This window comes from Corvus kubaryi, unplaced genomic scaffold (genome assembly GCF_017639235.1).
Source record: "Corvus kubaryi isolate FWS band 111438036 unplaced genomic scaffold, C.kubaryi_AGA036_p1.0 split1-37296, whole genome shotgun sequence".
Lineage (NCBI taxonomy): Eukaryota > Metazoa > Chordata > Aves > Passeriformes > Corvidae > Corvus > Corvus kubaryi.
In genome coordinates, this window is record NW_024582075.1 from 17,287,356 (window position 1) to 17,305,043 (window position 17,688).

General features: G+C 37.5%; 1 protein-coding gene across 1 annotated transcript in view; it reads right to left on the bottom strand.

Moving 5' to 3' along the window:
• Nucleotides 1-17,688, bottom strand: part of SLC1A1 (solute carrier family 1 member 1) — a 51,390-nt gene that overhangs the window by 9,755 nt on the left and 23,947 nt on the right. The window contains exons 3-8 of the mRNA XM_042012961.1: nt 11,176-11,268; nt 9,465-9,579; nt 7,646-7,688; nt 5,786-5,893; nt 4,297-4,481; nt 2,237-2,344 (exon numbers count right to left, since the gene is read on the bottom strand). Of these exons, the coding sequence (XP_041868895.1) occupies nt 2,237-2,344; nt 4,297-4,481; nt 5,786-5,893; nt 7,646-7,688; nt 9,465-9,579; nt 11,176-11,268 (652 nt within the window). The remainder of the gene's footprint in view (nt 1-2,236; nt 2,345-4,296; nt 4,482-5,785; nt 5,894-7,645; nt 7,689-9,464; nt 9,580-11,175; nt 11,269-17,688) is intronic.

Consider the following 17,688-nt stretch of genomic DNA (forward strand, 5'->3'; position numbering starts at 1 on the left):
AAGAAACCTAAACAAAGAGCAACTTTTCTCCTTTTTCCTGAGAGGTAAGGAAAAATGGTATTCTTGCAGCCTGAAAAATGTACAACAACCACCTTTTCCCTGCAGCCTAAAGCCTTGCATGTACATGTCCATATCTGCTCCTGTGATCTGATTACAACACGCTCTCCCTGATGGTCAGTTTTGCAGAGAATGTGCTGCTGTTAGCCCTGACCCACAACGCCTTGAGCTGCACCCACAGGAGGCTACTCTGCAGGAGGCAGAAATGCTGCAGAGATCTACCTGAGCACCCATCAAGGAAAATGATGTCATGTTTGGCAGAACAGAAACTTTTTCTCTCCAAGGATGCAAAGGTGCTCACTACATACAATGTTTTTGATGGCACCTGGGAATCTACTTAAAATTGTTGCACCTGTCAAACCCATGGTTATCAGCTAAACAGGAGACTATGTAATGGCAGTTTACTTTGCAAAGTACTTTGGAGAAGGCACTGTGTCTTCACAGACATCATAAGGAAGACTTGCCTTGTCACAGTACAAACAGTAACCTGTAACCAGTAACTGATAGGTAAATAGTCATAAAACTTGCTATCACATCTAAAACTGTAAAACTTGCTATCTGATGTAAAATTGAAGTCAAAAGCCTGTAGAAATCCATCCAACATACTCCTCCTCTGAGTTAATTGGAGTTAATAACATAGAATACCTGCAGGAGTGATACTGTCATTCTGTCAATGACTTCTATCTAGCTTGTGGTTGGGGTGTCATTTTTAATTAGTATAGAAAATATTAGAGTCTTGATTTACCATCTCTTGGTAAATATCAACTTTTGAAACCTTTAAAAATCTGACTTATTTTCCGAGTGCAAACAAATACTCACAAAAAACTGAATAATGCATTAGATGAACATAACTTGCACTCATCTCTGTAGCATTTTGGAAAAGTCATGCATCAGTGCTATTTCTGGAGTGGTAATTCTTATTTAGAAAGAAATTTTATCTCTGATTTTCAAACAGCTAGTCCAAACATACTAGCTTATGAATAAAACAAAACAACCTTGAAGTAAATGTGCTTATCTAGCACAGATTAATGCAAAAACCCCAGAGATCCTTCTTGACTATTCATAAAGTAGTTTGCATTTAAGACTAATATATTACCATTCTCTTTGCTTGGCTGTCAGAAAGTGTGTGAATAATGTTTGAAGAACAGCATGCAAATGCAGAAAGTGTGGGGAAAAGCTCTTGAACAACTTTGGATCTAGCCTCTAGACAAAACATATATAAATCCTTAGTATATTGAAGGAATTATAGGACTGGATGCTAATGTAATGGACCAAGACAGCCTAGAAGGCTATGCTTCACTGAATTGGAAATAGAAATTTAAAGGCATTTAACTTATTGAGACTGTAATATCCATTTATCTGACAAAAGGGTCCTTTGTAGGATAGTCTTCAGAGATATATAATAATCTGTTATAATAACCTATCATTTGGAGCAGTTTAGCTATTCTAAAGTTCCTATGCTGAAAGGCTCCACGTTGTGCAGATGTAACCTCCTCCACCCAGACTATTCTACATAGACAACGGCTAAGAAAAAGAATAGAAGAAAGTTCTGATGCTTGGCTGTTATTCAGATTGCAACTTCTCCTTTTGCAGCCTCACCCTCACCTAACCTTGAAGGAGGAATTAACAAATCGTGCAATCCCCAGGGCTTCTCTTGATGTCAGCTGTCTGCTCAGTACTGGGTAGGCAAGGGATCAGTCTCTTTGGCATCATTTATTGTGCACTGCTCTTACTATGCATTTGTATTCATCAGGGAAAGTTTGGTCTATGCTGCTGCACCTTGGGCTCAAAAATGTCGTAGAGGTTCCCAGCATAATCCATGGATTTGTGTATGTTTGATAGGCTGGCAAGCCCCAGGAAGACATAATTCATAACCTTGCCCTTTATACAACAATATTTTCTGCTTCAGCACAGGCTGTGAAGATGAAACAATGAATACAAGAAAAGCATTTGCATTTGCATTTTGTTTTTTTTTAGAATGCAAGGCAGTGACTTTTTAAAACAAAACATGCATCCAGCAAAATGTGGATTCAAACCACCCTCACACATCCTCACATAATTTTCACTGATGAGAATTTTTGTCTCTGACCTAAAGACTGGATGTGGTGGATAATTGAGTGGTAGCCAACTGATCTCCAAAACTGCATACATACAATTCCATCTTTAAGAAATTACATACCCACTTATTACTGTAGCCATATAAAGACCCAATTTACGAAAGATTTCCCAGTCCTCAACTTCTATTATCTTCCCAGCAATTAAAAACACGATACCAATTGGCATATACCTAGAAAGCAAAAATAAAGCTATAAAAAATTTATTCTCAGAAATATTGCATGCTCACCATGAAGTAATTTCTCTCCCAGAGTAATTTTTTAAAACAGATAGAAAATATGTTTTGATATCCTATTTCACAACAACAGATTTTTTTTAATATTATGTTATACAATGGACTTTATTAATTTGCAGCAAGGTTACAACAGAGGTGATGAATAAAGACTGGAAAATCAAAGTAAATGTCTCTACATGTAGTCTAGCTAGTATTGTATAACTTGGTGTCACAGAATACACAGAATTTGGGAAGGGGTATGGGCATATACCCTGTCACAGCCAGTGTTTATGTATAGCCACAGGCTTCCCTGGGGGTGGGAGTTGGCAGTGTTGAGACCAGTATCTGTGTATTCTGTAATCCCACATAGATGGGAAAAGTCTCCTGGAGCTACAGGAGCTGCCCTGCAGCACTGGGGGCTATATCTGTGTCACCTGCACAGAAGAAGGTAACCTGCATAAGGCCATGCCTTATGGACCTGAACAGCTGCATAGGCTACTGCCTATAGAAAATTCAAGGGAAAGATCAGGAATTATATTAGCATCAGCTCCACTGCATTCTTTTTGGTTCCAGAGAGCAGGCTGTCACAGAGACAAGTTACTACTTCAGAGCTTTGAGCAGTATAAATTAATCTAGAAATTGAATGTATAAAATATATCCATTTTAAAATAGAAATTATAAATTTATAAAATGTATGTGTGCTATCTCATAAACAAAATAGTACCTTATCCCTGTAGAAAGCAGGCATACCTAGTTCCTCTAAGCACTGAATTTGATGAAAACAGAATTAATTCCTCATCCTTTTGGCAAAAAGCTCTATCTTGTTTCAAACAACAGTTTCTACATCTGTAGAAACTCAGGGAGCCTGTAGCCACAGCTTCTGGCGCATGCAAGAAAATAGATAATCAATTTATAAGTAAATTCTTGTATGGCATGTGCTAAGTCTGGGGTTTTGCTGTTGGTAATTTTCTGCAGTGAGGCTTTAACTTAGCCTGGGACTAAATTAGCTGCTTAGCATAGGACCAGTTGCAGAAATTAATTTACCTTTCTTTAAGGAAGCAAGAAGTGCAGCTAAACCCTGGACAGGTTTACAGTTTAACAGACATCTCAGTGTGCTGGGATGTAAGAAAAATCCACGGAAGGGTCAGATCTGACAAGGTACTGGTGTGAAACGTGCATATGAGTAGAGTACTGTAGTAAACGGCACAAGACACTCCACATGTAGGATCAAACTCTGGAAGGAAGTGTGTGCACTTAATAGTCCTGATCCTGTAATTGTGATTTGCACAGACAAAAGATCTGTGAATAGCTGTGAAGTCACACCAAACACAATCAGATGAGTTTCTGTATTTTAAATTTGTTTTTCTTGTCTGAGAATATTATGAGAATGTAGTCTCACAAAACCTATTAGCAGGAGGTAAATGATGCTAAATTGTATTTTGCATACCATTTTGAATTTTGCTCTGTGTTGTGGCTTACATACTAATTCATATTTCTAAAGGAACTTAGATCCAAGGACAGCTATTCTGTGAACATAATGTCTGTCAGGGAACAATGTTCAAGACTCAGAAGGGCATATGGGTGGTAATACTTATCCCCAAAAGAGTCCTCAAGTCACTAGTGCACTAGTTTTTATAAACATCTGGCAAGAATGTCTAAAAAACTCAAGTTTCTTGTACACCAATAGGACTGTTTCTTTAGTATATATTAAGTGGACGCCCTGTCTGCAGTTTCCTCAAAAGAATCAAATTCTGTAGAAAGGAAAATTTTTACCAACCTTTCTTTGAAACTTGATTTCTGTAAAGCACTACGCAAAAGCAAACATGAAGTCTGAGTCCACTCCTATCTCTTCAGTGACAAAATCCACTTAAAGAAGTTGTTAGGAAATGCCAGTATATCCTTGGACTTACCACATAATTATCTGAACTATTCTCATTGTAGCTTCATTCAGCGCATTGAAGAAATCCAACAGCACTTGTCCTTTCTCTCCCATTTTCCCAATCACCATTCCAAAAACAAGACAAAAGACAATCAACCCCAGCGCATTGATGCCGTTGGAATACATGCCCACGATTTTATATTCTTGGGTTTTGTTCTATAGATCAGAATCAAGAGAAAAAAAGTACTATCTGAAAACAATGAATTTACTTTAGAGTTCTAAAATAAAAATACATTTAGATTTTGTTTGAAAGACATGAAGCTCTTTCCCAGCCACTCTGCTGGCTTTCTGAAAGTGCCAAGTGGGCAAGTTCAGGAATGCACAAAACTGAACTTGAACTCTTTGCATTTTAAAGCTATGCAAGGATCTGACCAAACCCTAGCAGGGAGTAAAGCACCCCTTAATTTGTGTTATCCTTTCCATAGACTTCTGACATGAGGTATGGCAAGGTCTAGGTATCCACAGTCATGCTTTCAAGATTTACTCCCCTACACTCAAGATTTACTCCCCACTGTGGAGAACAAAACACAGATGTAGAATCCTTGTGTTTGTTTCTGGGCAACTCAAGGGTTTGTATCTGGATTTGAGATAAATTCACCACTGCATAACAACTGGGACATCAGTGAAATTGCATAGTTTATAGGAGAATTGTATGCACATAACATTATAAACTTACTAAAGAGGTATTCATGCATTCTTCTGTGCCGAATGAACACACGAAGGAAAGGGTGCAATTCTTCACTGCAATCCTGTATTAATGTCTCTTAATATAGCTCATGCTATTGTTACTTTGAGATGAAATTTGGAAGGAGTATAATAAAATGTATATTGATTTGGTACTGTCTGTCGTTCTGTGTTCACATTCTCTTGAATTCCTTTCTCCCTCTCCTCCAGAGTAAGTCTAGGCTTTATACACCATTAAGGCCCATAAACTTTCTACACCTCTAATGAAAAGCTTGTTAAATCTCTTCTTCACTTTTGTTTCTGTACATTTTTTTTCAGAGTAACAAACTATTAATTAACAAATGCTCTATATTGTTTTGTTTTCCATTTAAAAAGATTTATTATTTTCAACTAATTTTCTTCTCTAGTGCTTACAGTTACAGTAGTTGCTACTCAAACATTTCATGGTGATATACATCTAGTCTTTCCACAGTGACTGTTTAATTTTTCAGAAAATTGACAATTCATAAAGCAGATAAATTTAATCAATCTTCATCTATTATCTTTGGACTGGTCAGTTACCCGTGGGCTCCTCTGATGTTCATGAACTTACTGGAAGATACTTGCAATGACCTCTAAGCATTTACTTATTAACTTTTGTGCTCTTGCTAAAATCCGTCTATGTGCTATTTCCTTTCATTTCTTCATCACTAACCACATGAACTAAACTAAATTTAGTCTATGTTCTTTCTCCCTCCTTCATATATTATGAAGAAATACAAGGATAAAGGTCGCACCTCTGAGGGCTTTGCTGTCGTAGCAGTTGTAGTGAGCTCTTCTGGAAATATGGAGCTATTTTTATTTACAGCAGTTGTAGCTTCAACTTTTTCACGTCTGGTTTTATACTGGAAAAGTTAAAAAAGAAACCAGAAGAACTTATTTAGAAACATGAGAAAACTGAAGAACAGACAAAGAATAGTCTTTGCCCAGTAAAAAGAAGAGATAAATTAACCAATCTGACTTGAAGGTAGCAAACATAGACAAAGACTTTATTTCCCAATTCATGTGAGCCATCAGGGCTCTGTACCTCAGAAGCTGTAGATCAAACAAAAGATTCACAAATAATATGCTATGAATTCTACTCCCCAGGCTCTTGGATACCCTGTGGACATGCTGCAGTCTCATGGGGCATGAGCTAGAGCCCTGATTATGGCAAGAATTTTTTGCTGGACCAAACAGTCTGGAGAGAATTGCTGACCGCCATGCCAGGAGAGGTCTGTAGAGCAGATGCACCTGATACAACCAGGCCCTTGGTGACGTGGTCAGCATAACTAATGCCATTATGTAAGGCAAACAGCCATTCTTTGTGGTCAAATGGGTTACGTATTTCCCTTTCCCCTCATTGCCAGGTCTTCAAGGTCCTGTGCACCAAGCAGACAAACCAAACAGACTTACCCTTCCTCTCCCTACTGGCCTCCAGATTCCTGGGCACTAGGCTCACTACTCCTCTGTTTATTTGTCTTAAATGTTCCAGGCACCCAGCCAGACAAGTGGTGTTGATGATGCAGTGGCAGAACAGGGAAATGTAACAGCATCAAGTACACTGTCCATAAAACCAAGCAGATACAAGTCCTAATGAGTACTTGGACCAAAGCTGCTGCAGGACAGTGAGACCTGGTGGTCAGGGATGCCTCCATCATTGTCTGCTTCCTCTGAGGACTGAGTGACCAACCTGCACTCTTTCATATGTCTTTCAAGCCTAGAGTATGATTGTTATGTTGATACAGCAAACCAAGTAGTAAGATTTGACCAAATCTGCAGTGGTTCCAGATGATTAGAAAATGTAAGTTAAATGGTGCTATTATAAAATTGTACTACACTGATTCTGCTCATAGAAATCCTGTGCTATTCTGATTGTAAGTTCTGTGCTATACTAATCATAATATTCCATTAAGCAAATAAAACTTTAATAGTAACTACAGTTTAGTGCCACCATCATTCTGTCAAGGATCCCTAAAAGAGCCTGACTGTCCCCTTAGTGTTGGGTGACCAGTAATGATGAGAAAAACTGCATGGAGAAGTTTTATAAAGTGAGTTGTGCACAGCAGCATATTGGATATAAATTTCTGAGAAAGGTTAACTGGTAAGTCTAATGTATAGACAGCAGTTTCCTCTTTCATCTTCCAACACTGACTTTTACTGAAAGATGCCTCAAATAGACTACTAGTTATCAGCCTTTTCCTTCAAAGGATTTGTTCTGGCAATGGACATTAGATGTGAGACACTTCCGGGTGAGGGCTAACTTACACAGACTTCATCAGACACTGAGGGACCTTAAGAACAAGGAAACAGATCCTCATAAAATGGTTCTTCTAACTCTTGTTGTCACAAAAGGGAAAATCTTGTCTTATACATTACTTGGTTTCTGCATCCAGCTCTTAAATAGTGTCTTTTTGGGACTTAATAGTTGATATCAGAGGGTTTATCATAATGGAAATGAAACCAAGATGTCTTAAACCCCCACGTTTTTATACAAGATTAAGATATTCCTGGACTTCTCAGAAATAAGTCTTGCCTGACAGGTTTTTTGTGACGTAAGAAATAATTTGTGGCTAACAATGAAAACTACAGAAGTAAAGAGGAATGTTCAAACTTACCTGTTGAAAACAGGCTTGAACAAGGTTCTCTGGGAACATATTCCTGTTAACAAGCATAGAAGCATTTCAATATTACAGCATACTAAGAAAAAGTTGTTTGCTATAAACAAAATGATAAAATTTGATGCTTAAAAACCAGATCATATTGTGTTTCTTTTAGCAGAAAGGAGTATATTTAGCATCAGCAGATATAGAGTCCAAAGAAATCAAGGGTTTAAGAGTCCCAATGACTGTTTCCCTATTTGAACTTGTTGAACTTTTGGGCTTATTTTTTAGTATTTGACATTTCTATTGGTAAGCTACTAAACCCAGTATATTTTTTTTCCCGGTTACATTATCTCCATGACTTGCAAAAGGAATGCAGGACACACTGCCTTTACAGGATGTGTCAAATTTAGGCAGATGAGAAAAATAAAAAACCTCTTACACAGGCTGTGCTGTAAGAATCAGATATTTCGTGTGCTCTATTATAGGTTTTGAATTCAGAAATTAATCTTGGCTAATGATAAATGCTCCTGTGTTATTCCGGTGTCAAGGACCATTTTCACACACCGAAAAATTAGGAGATTTAGTGCAACACAGTTGTGTGACTCCTTTCCAAATGACAATTTCAGATTCAAACAATTGCAAAAGCATTAATTAGGTATTTGGTAAATATCCAATCCAGGGCAGAAAAATGCATTTTATATACTGAAGCAGAAATTTTTTATCTCCCTTGCAGATCTGACACAAACTCCTCCCTTTAGTTTTCAAGTTTTTAAAGCAAAAGCTATTCAAAAGCAATACTAATTTGTGTAAGTGTGGGTTTTTCCTTCATCTTTATAAGACTGTCTGGATCTGAATCTTAAATCCATTATTTTTATCCCTATTTTTGAATACAAATATGTAGGAAAATTAATTCTAATTCCTTCAAAAAAGAATTTCAGATCTTTTAACTCCTAATTTACAGTCTTAATCTTGTTTGCAAGATGTTGAGCTATAATCTATAGCAAACCCCCAAACTACTAGATATGTGGCAGTTCATTTGTACATGATAGATTAAGTAAAAATTCTACAAAAACAAAATGGTGGGCAGGAATAGTGACCCAGAATAGAGACTAAATACACCAGAAGAAAAAATAAATCAACAGAATATTTTTGAAGGAATGACCTAACCTCTATTGGAAATGCAGCCTTTTTTGTGCTATTTTTCTTAGAATTCTTTAAACACAGTAGCTCTGAAAACCTGCACATATCTTCTGCAGCCTTTTCTAGGGGCTTCCTTCTTCTAACCACTTTAAAGTATCTATCATTGTCCATGATGCTAATGGGGAAAGACACATGATGGTAATGAGGAAAGACACAGTATAATGTTGCCTTAGATACTGGTGATGCAGCAAACTTCTTGACTGTGGAACCCTTGGAAATCTTTAGATACTGCATCTGTTACTCTGCATCCTGCCTTGAGGAGCAGAACCATGGCACTGAAATTTCAGGTGGTTGTCTATGCTGGATGACACAGAACCTGCCAGTCAGTAATCCACCAATCCTTTATGGATCTTTTCCTCATAATAGATAAATCTTGCATGTCAATTTCTGTGAAGGAGGGATTTTTCATCACTGGTTTATTAACCAAAGTCTATGGTGTAAAGAGAATTTTTTTAAACAGACTGCTTTGAGCGTATTTTAAAATGTCTAATCTGTTGAAATACAAGTTATTCTCCCCTTATTAATCCAAACAGTATCAGAAAGCATTTTATTGTATTACATCTCACAACTTCATTTGTGTTTGTTTGGACTTCTGCAAAGGGGATATGGAAACTAAAAATGAAAACCTCACCTGATCAGATCCAGCATGGCATCAACAGTACTGACTTCTGGGGTACTGCCCACTCTGTCAATCTCACTTGCTCTTTGAGTCACTCCAGGTTTAATGGTCACAACTAGGACAATCCCTGCAGAAGGAGAAGCAGAGAGTTCACAATGCAAGCGGAGGCATTGGTGTATTCTTCCTCAGTGTATCCTGTGAAGCCAAACTCTTTGTGAGCTCAACTCAACACACACTTTCCCTGGGTGCTCATGCTGGTATGTTCAGAAAAGAAAAGTCTGCAGCTGGTGTCCTTAAATGTGTGGGTTCCCCTACCACAGGAGCTACTTGCTACTTGCCCTTAGACTTCATCACTTAAGCTTTGTTTTTGTGTGTATTGTACCACATCACTACTGCTCACCAGGAGGGTAAATTACTTTAGCTGGGCTTCAGATGAGTGTAGTGCAACTTTTACAGAGTGAATATATTTAATTGATATTACCTTTTCCTTTATGTAGCTCTTCTTGTTACTAGCTTTCAGATATGAATACAAGTGTGCGCTGTACTGTGACCCCAAAGTCACAGGGTGTTTTACTTAAGTTAGGTAGCAATAGGGTTATGTAAGAGAAGGGCTTCAGAAAAAGACAGAAATTAAAAATTGTGGGTTAAGAAATACTAGATTTGACCTTGTAAATACTGAAATCAATGACGAATTTTTAATTTACTTTAGTGGCTTAATTTTAGGAATTTTTACTATTACTATTTTCCAAATGCATATTCTTTTCTTTTTTCCTTCCCTTAAAAAAGTCCGAAGAAATCCAAAGCAGATAAAACTACAAAATTGCAGTGAAGGGAGAAAGAAGTGTTTGGATGACCCTTCAACCAGGCAGGAATAAGTCTTCCTAATGACATCTGTGAATAAAAGCAGTACCACATTTGCATAGCTCTGCATTATGAAACAAGTAATATCATAACACCATGGAACAACTTAGAATAGCAAGGACCTTGGGAGATTGTCTGGATTAACACCTCACCCTGAGCTGGGACAATTTCAAAGTTAGATAATGTTAGTCTTTAATAATATTCCTCCTTATATATTCACAGAAAGTTCGCAAGCATATGAGATAGACTATTTTATTTTGTTTCTTACTTAAGAAGGCTGGCTGAAGATGTTTCTTTAAGCAAATATGGAACATGTCAATGATGCTTGTCAGGAATTAACTTCCTGTAAGAGGAGATGTAGATTTCAGAGGGGTAAGATTGGAGCCTGGCAGTGACAGAGGGGGAAAAAACCTTTAAGGAAGGAAAAAAGATGACAAGGGAACCAGTATTTTCTGTCATTCTTGCAGGTGTAACACACTACATATTTTCACATCTGAGAATCAGGAACAAGCTACCACTTTGCTATTCAGGAAATTCACTTTGTAGTTAAGGTTAGCCTTTAATGTTCATTCAGCTTTCTCACTGCCGGTCACTGTTTACCTCAGCAGATGGCTCCTAATCTTCCTGAGCTGAGATATATGATGAAATTGCCTGTGGCTTCACACTGGATAGGAACAGAGCCCAGCCGTGGACAGCAGGACTAACTTCTCTCTCTATCTGGCTACAAGTAATGTCAGGTTGTCTGGTATGATTCCCTGTTTTGTCTCCACATCCTGTGTTGGGAAATTAGTAATGTCACAGGGCAGTATATTTGTAATTAGGCAATGCTGATGATTTATAAAGTTACAGAATCACAGAGTACCTAGTATTACAGCAATGATTGTAGTGCAGAGATAATATACAACTGCTCGCAAACCAATCTTCCCAGATACACTGGAATCCAAAGCAGCAACACCTGCAAAAAACAGCCACAGAAACAAAACAATAAAAATCAGTCTTACAAGAATGTTGTTCCTTTTGTAGAGAGAAGTAATTATTGTCTCTTATTTCTATGCAGGAAATTTTTCCTTATTCAAGATGTTTCTAAATACCTAATTGACATCTGCACTTCTGAAAAATATCTGTAGCTGACCAACATATTTGCTTCTGCTTCTTTGCAAAAATCTGTTCTCCCTGGATTTTTGTAGGACAAAGACAATTGAGCTTTCTTGATTCCCTGATGTTTGTGATCAATTAGAGTTCTTTGGTTTATAAGAGTATGTCATTATTTATTTCCTTCTTCACTTAAAGAATAGCTTCACTTTTTCCAGCTCTGTAACATTTTGGCTTTAAAGCTAAAAGCCATGTGAAGGGAGTTGCTCAGGTCTGTTACTCCAGGTTGCTCAAAGGCACATCAGACAAGTAAGGATCATTTCTGGTCAGTTTGTCTTCATTAACAGGTTTACTTTCTTAAAATCTTTGACTAAAGCTTTTTCTGAAGCTTGGGTGTTCACACTCCTCCACCTGTATATGTCATTCTCAAGAACAATGGTAGATTTACTAATGAAGGTAGGGAAAGTGCTGAGACAGATGTTATACTGAGGTCAACTTAACTTCTGGCAACAATATTCAATGACGCTTCTTGTGAAGTATTTTTTAATTGTTTAAAAGATTTATAAAAGTTATATGTGTACACATACAACTCAGTAATCAGGGCAAAATGAGCATTGTGACTCCAAAACTTGTCTGTTTATAACAACATTAGTTAATAATTCACTGCTATCTCTTTATTATACATTTGTGATCCCTTTATATTTGTATGTTTATTGAGTTAGTTTATCAAAGACTGGCTAGGTTCCTTTGTATACAAAAGCAACCAGGAGGATATTTAGCCTCAGAGAAGCGTGATTTTGTAGGAAAAGAATAGTTTCAAAAGTGAAGGAAGAAAAATCAAGAGATCTGACATACATGTAACTTACTGATCTTTGAGCTCAAAAAGGATCTTAGCAAGCACAGTTTAACCATGTGTTGATGTCTCTTTCAGAAGGTATATTAACAGCACTGACACCTTGTGCCTAGAGTACTCATATAATGTCTTACTAGTTCTGTTAATTGTTATTCAAAATGCAAACAATACTCGGAGGGGAGAATGAAGGTTATTTTATTTCAGAATCTGATTATCTTGGATCTTCCATGGGAGAGTGTATCATCAGATGGAGTACAGAAGAACTACACATATATACTGAAATCATGATGTAAAGATTCTCCCACTTGTAGAGCAAATAAGGATGATTAATGAACTATTCATATGGCAGAGGAATACAGATCAATGCACAGAAAAACAATGCCACAGCTATTACAGGAAGCTGTCAGCAATAAGGATATTTTTTGAGGCATGAATAACAGAATGGACACAGAATCTGGGCCAAGATTTCTATTTCTCACCTTCGGAACTATGGAAAAAAAAAGGAAGAAAAAAGGACTTTTCCATTGCTGTGGGCTCAGCTGTGGAAATCATGGCAGCAAGAACTCCTGAGAATGGATAGTTTTGGGAGGGAAGGGCTAAAACTGGAAGATTTGGCAAGGAGGAGGGCATAGTTTAGACCAAAGTGACCTTGCAGCTGGGAATGCTAAAAATGTCAGTGTGGGAAAACTCAATTTATTATGCCTAGTGTGGTTCATCCTGTGGCTGTTTTGAGAAGTGGAATTCCTGTGGAGAGATAACATGCTCTCACAGAGAGGCAGGAAGCCTTCTGTTACAGCAAAGCAGGCTGAGAGCTCTCCCCTGAGCTGGCTGCTGGGGTGAGCTGAGCCTAAGGGAGCCTCTGTCCCCACATGCCTCTGCCACCTGGCACGGTTGGTGAGGTAACAAAATAAATCTACTCTTTGCATTTCAGCCGTCACTTGGCCATTCTCTTGGTTACCTGATTGTGTCAATTCACACTGATAGTAATAAATAATGCTTTCTGTGGACAGCCCTGTTTTCAAAGGCTGTCAATGTTGAAACTTCTGCATCCGATAAATTAACTTGGAAGAATTCACATCATGTTTTTAAAACAGAGCAAACAGGTATTGCCACCATTCCATATCTTCTAAGGAAAAGTTCATAAAACCTGGAAATAATGGAATTTTATTCTAAAACTTGGGCCTTCATATTTGTTGGTAGCTTTTTTTTTTTGCCTGACAGTCCTGTTGACTTAGTTAAGAGCCTAATAATCATGCAAGGTTATTTCCATGGAGTAGTCAGTTAAAAAGATCCTACAGTTAATATGAAATGAGATTCCTGTGACAGGCATTCTTCTGGCCCCAAATGAAGTCCCTTTGCAAACTGTTATGTGCAGTAGAGTTATAGAGGTATAAAGGGTAAACTTTGCTCTGGCCTTTTTAAACTGGATAATGATCCTGTTAGTGAGCAAGCTGTGCTAGGATCCAGCCAGTCCTTCCATTGTCACGTTGGTGCTGCTTTGCTGGTAACCACAAAAACACACAAACAATTCAGGCAGACATGGCGGAGTAAGTAAAAATATGGTCTAAGGATGATGGGTGTGGGGTTTGCATTTTTTTGAAAGCTGCTGTACTCTGAGACCTCTATTCAGAATGATGCCTCTATTTAGAGACTGAAGTAGCATTCACCACAAGTGCCACAGACACAGGTTTGCACTGGGTGATGTATGCTGTTAAGCCCCTTTTTTTTTTTATGTAAGCTTGTTACACATAGGAAAATATCATATATAATAATAGACTTACGTCCAGACATATCCTATTGTCATGACTGAGCAATTGATAACATAATTGATAGCTACTAGACTTTTTCTCAAGACAACTGAAAATTAAGATTCCCTTTGTAGTTACACCATGGCTTTACAATTTTTTTGGACGTAACTAAAAGAGTTAATGGAAGATGTGTTGAACAAAGCACTAATACAACTACTAACTACAAAGTTAGTAGTACTAACTTTCAGTAATTTCAGTTCCGAAGTAAACTTATTTCTCAAAGAAAGATGGCACATACACTGTTCCAAAAGGAAAGCCTGTGGTGTCATTCAAATTTAGATCACAAAAGCAGTGTAATTAAGTTTGGTTATCTAATTTGGATTACCATTAAACTTTTACAACTAACTTAATTGTTCTTTCTTCCCTCAATCTCTAAGTTTAAACATGTTTGAACAGATAAACTGGTAATATAATTACTGTGCAGAGTTTGAACAGACACAATGATGGATTTGCTTCCATCCCTGGGTGTTTCAAAACTACAGTATTTCTGATTAGTCCCTTAAATTTTCCTAAAAAATATTGCCTAATTCAGCTATAGCCACTGAAGCATAGACTGCAATTCTGTGGCTATGATACAAAAAGGCTTATGTGAGATCATCACAAAAAACACCAACTGATGTTAAAATCCATTAATCTATCTACCTCTCTGCCCATATCATTCTAGAAGAACAGAGTTAAGGTTTTAATAACTGAAGTAAAATTTTGGAGTCAGTTATCTAGTCTTCTGCAATTCACCTTCCATGTTTTCTGTGTTACAGTCTCCAGCTTGAAGGACTTAGTACTCCTCTCTTTTTTTGCCCAGTTTTCTCTATTTTGCATCACATACACTTGGAAAATAATAAAATCCAAACAATCAGAGAAATCAATTCTTCTACTCTTTCTCATACAAGGACCTCAAAACCCTATAAAGTGTAATACTGCACTGCAGCAATTTTTTTTTTTATTGTACATATTTAAAACTACTTCCCTGAAGTACTACTATATAAAGCTACTTTACCTAAGGAAATAGTGTGATTTAAACAAAACTAAGCTTAAATATGAAATATGGTGTTACAGAATTTTTTACCAGTAGCCACTGAACATAAAATGTGTTCACTTTAGAGGCCTGTAAGGATGCATATGTACAAACGGCCAAATGGCATTGGCTCAAGGTATAACACTGTAATTTCAGAGTTGCTCACTATGCTCTTGTGAGACCAGTCCTGTGGTCCTGTGAGATCTGGGAGTGAAAAGTGTTCCATGAAGGACTGGAAACAATCACAGGGGTCTTCTAACTTCCAGTGCTTATCATCTTGTTAGTTCCCTAGGGGATAACACCTACATTTGTCATACTATTTGTCATACTATTCTACAGAGTGGAATACATGCAACTGTGCACACAGGTTTATGTTTCCAGGTGCTCTTTTTCAGTACATTATGAGAGATTTCGTCTACAATTTGGTGCAGTGGTTGACTCCGTTCAACAGCAACAGTCATACCTCAACTCCCTGGCATTTTTTATCGCTGCTCTACAAATTACAGTGTCATCATCAAGTGCATCTCCTGCAGTACTTCTTAGCTGTTCTCAGACTTCTGAAGATTGGTGGAAGCTGGCAGGATCATCAGTTTATCTGCACGACACATTGATCATTACATATAATCCATAAAAGGCTAGGCTGTTTAACTCCTTTTGCAACACATCTACACTTGAGGATCAAGATGTGAGTTTCCTCAATGCCACTTAGCCAGCTCCTAGCACTGACGGCAAGTTGTTCTCCTTAAGTGACCCAGGGCCAGAAGAATGAGTCTGGCTAAAGGTTCTTCCAAGTTCACACTACTGTCAGCCACATGGTGAATTTCTCTATTAGTTTCAGAAGCTAATTGATTTCTGAGGAAAAACACCTTAAGTATGGTGCACATCAACTGTACACAGTACTCTCAGGCTTCTGATATCTAATTCCCTATCTAATTTCCTATTGTAACAAAAATATAACAACAGAAGTTCCTGAAGAGCAGACCTGTACGGCTTTTACACCTTCTCAGCTATGACCATGATGCTGATTCAAAGGCAAAATGCAGTTCTGAAACTCCTCCGAACTGCCAGCAACCGTATTGCTTTAATGGAGGAATTTCTCTGGTCACTAGATATTTCTTTCACGCTTTATTTCTTCATGTCCGTTTCGGATCTTCTGGCTGAAGTATGCAGTCACTACATCATAGCAATTATATGATTGGTGAACATCCATGAGATCAAAACTTTTTTACAGAATGTTGCATAAGACATATGAAAATAGAATACCATAGGAGACTCTTAACATGCCTATAGAAAATTTCAATAGGCAATCCTTCTAAGGGGACTACAATGTTTTATATAAAAATAGAAAAGTTACTTTATTGCTGGGATGCACTATGTTATGTGTCATTGCAAAAAGGTAATATTTATTCTTTAAAAAATACTAGGGAAGAAAAACCCAAACCAATACTGAAACAGTGTTTTTGATAAATGGACAGCTGCCTGAAATGCATGAAGTCTCTTGGCTTTAAAAGATGGAGCTGGGATCATTTCTAATTTAAGACATGAGCAGTATCAAAATTTCAGCTGCATCTGACTGTGGTATGACCTCTGTTCCAAAGTGGTTTTGGAATGTCATTTACCTAGTACTGAGAGTTCTCATTTAATCCACTGGTCATCACAGAGCTGGTGGTCAGGCTATAAAAACAATCTTTCTCAGACACAAGTGAAAAATTTTAATTAGTTGCCATACTTTTCTTCTACTTGCAATGAGAAACACTACCAATACTAAATCAGTATTTGGCCTGTACCTTCAGAAGACAGACATGCTTTTTATCTGAGGAGTGAACACCAAATTCTAGCTCCAGGGCTGAGCAAGCTTATTGCTTGCACAAGCAGTGTGTAGCAAGCTTATCGCTTATTTTCTTATTCCTCTATGTATCTAAGAGAATCCAAAATTGCATTCTTGTTCCATGAGCTATACCAACTCTAATCAGCTACTGCTAGGAAAGGAAGATATCTCACACATGTAAGACTAGATTTCACCATATTTCCATGTAAATTTTGTCATTATTTAATAGTTGGGTGGTAGACACAAACAAGAGAGTTTCTTTTTCACTACAGAGAAAGGTCCTTTCTGCTGTCCTATAAACTTGGGTTTAAGTTCTAACATAAATTCAGAAGAATGTTTTTCTCAGGGCTTCTCAAAAGAAAGGATTCCTAAGCCAGTTGCCCTCCATCCTTTTGTCCTTGGCCCAGTATTTCCTTTTGTCCTTAGTCTGTGCTCACTTTTGAAGGGAAAGTCCTTCTGTATACAATTCAGACAAAAACTGCGGTGGGGGAAGCACTGTAACACAGGTGAATTCAGAGCCTATGTTTTACTGAAGCCATTTTTGAGTCATCTGTGATTTTTTCCTCTTCCCATTTCAGACTCTGAGCCCTTTATCTCTCATTTTGCCCTTTTATTTGCATGATTTTGTAGTACAAATTTGCCCTGACTGTCATGAATCTCCTGAAAGCTCATTTTCTTCATATTCTCCCTGAAATTTTAGTTTCCAAACTAGGTTCAACAGCAATTTCTGTTGCTTCTTCCAAAAGCTGAACAGTGAATATTTCCTTTTTTTTTCTCTG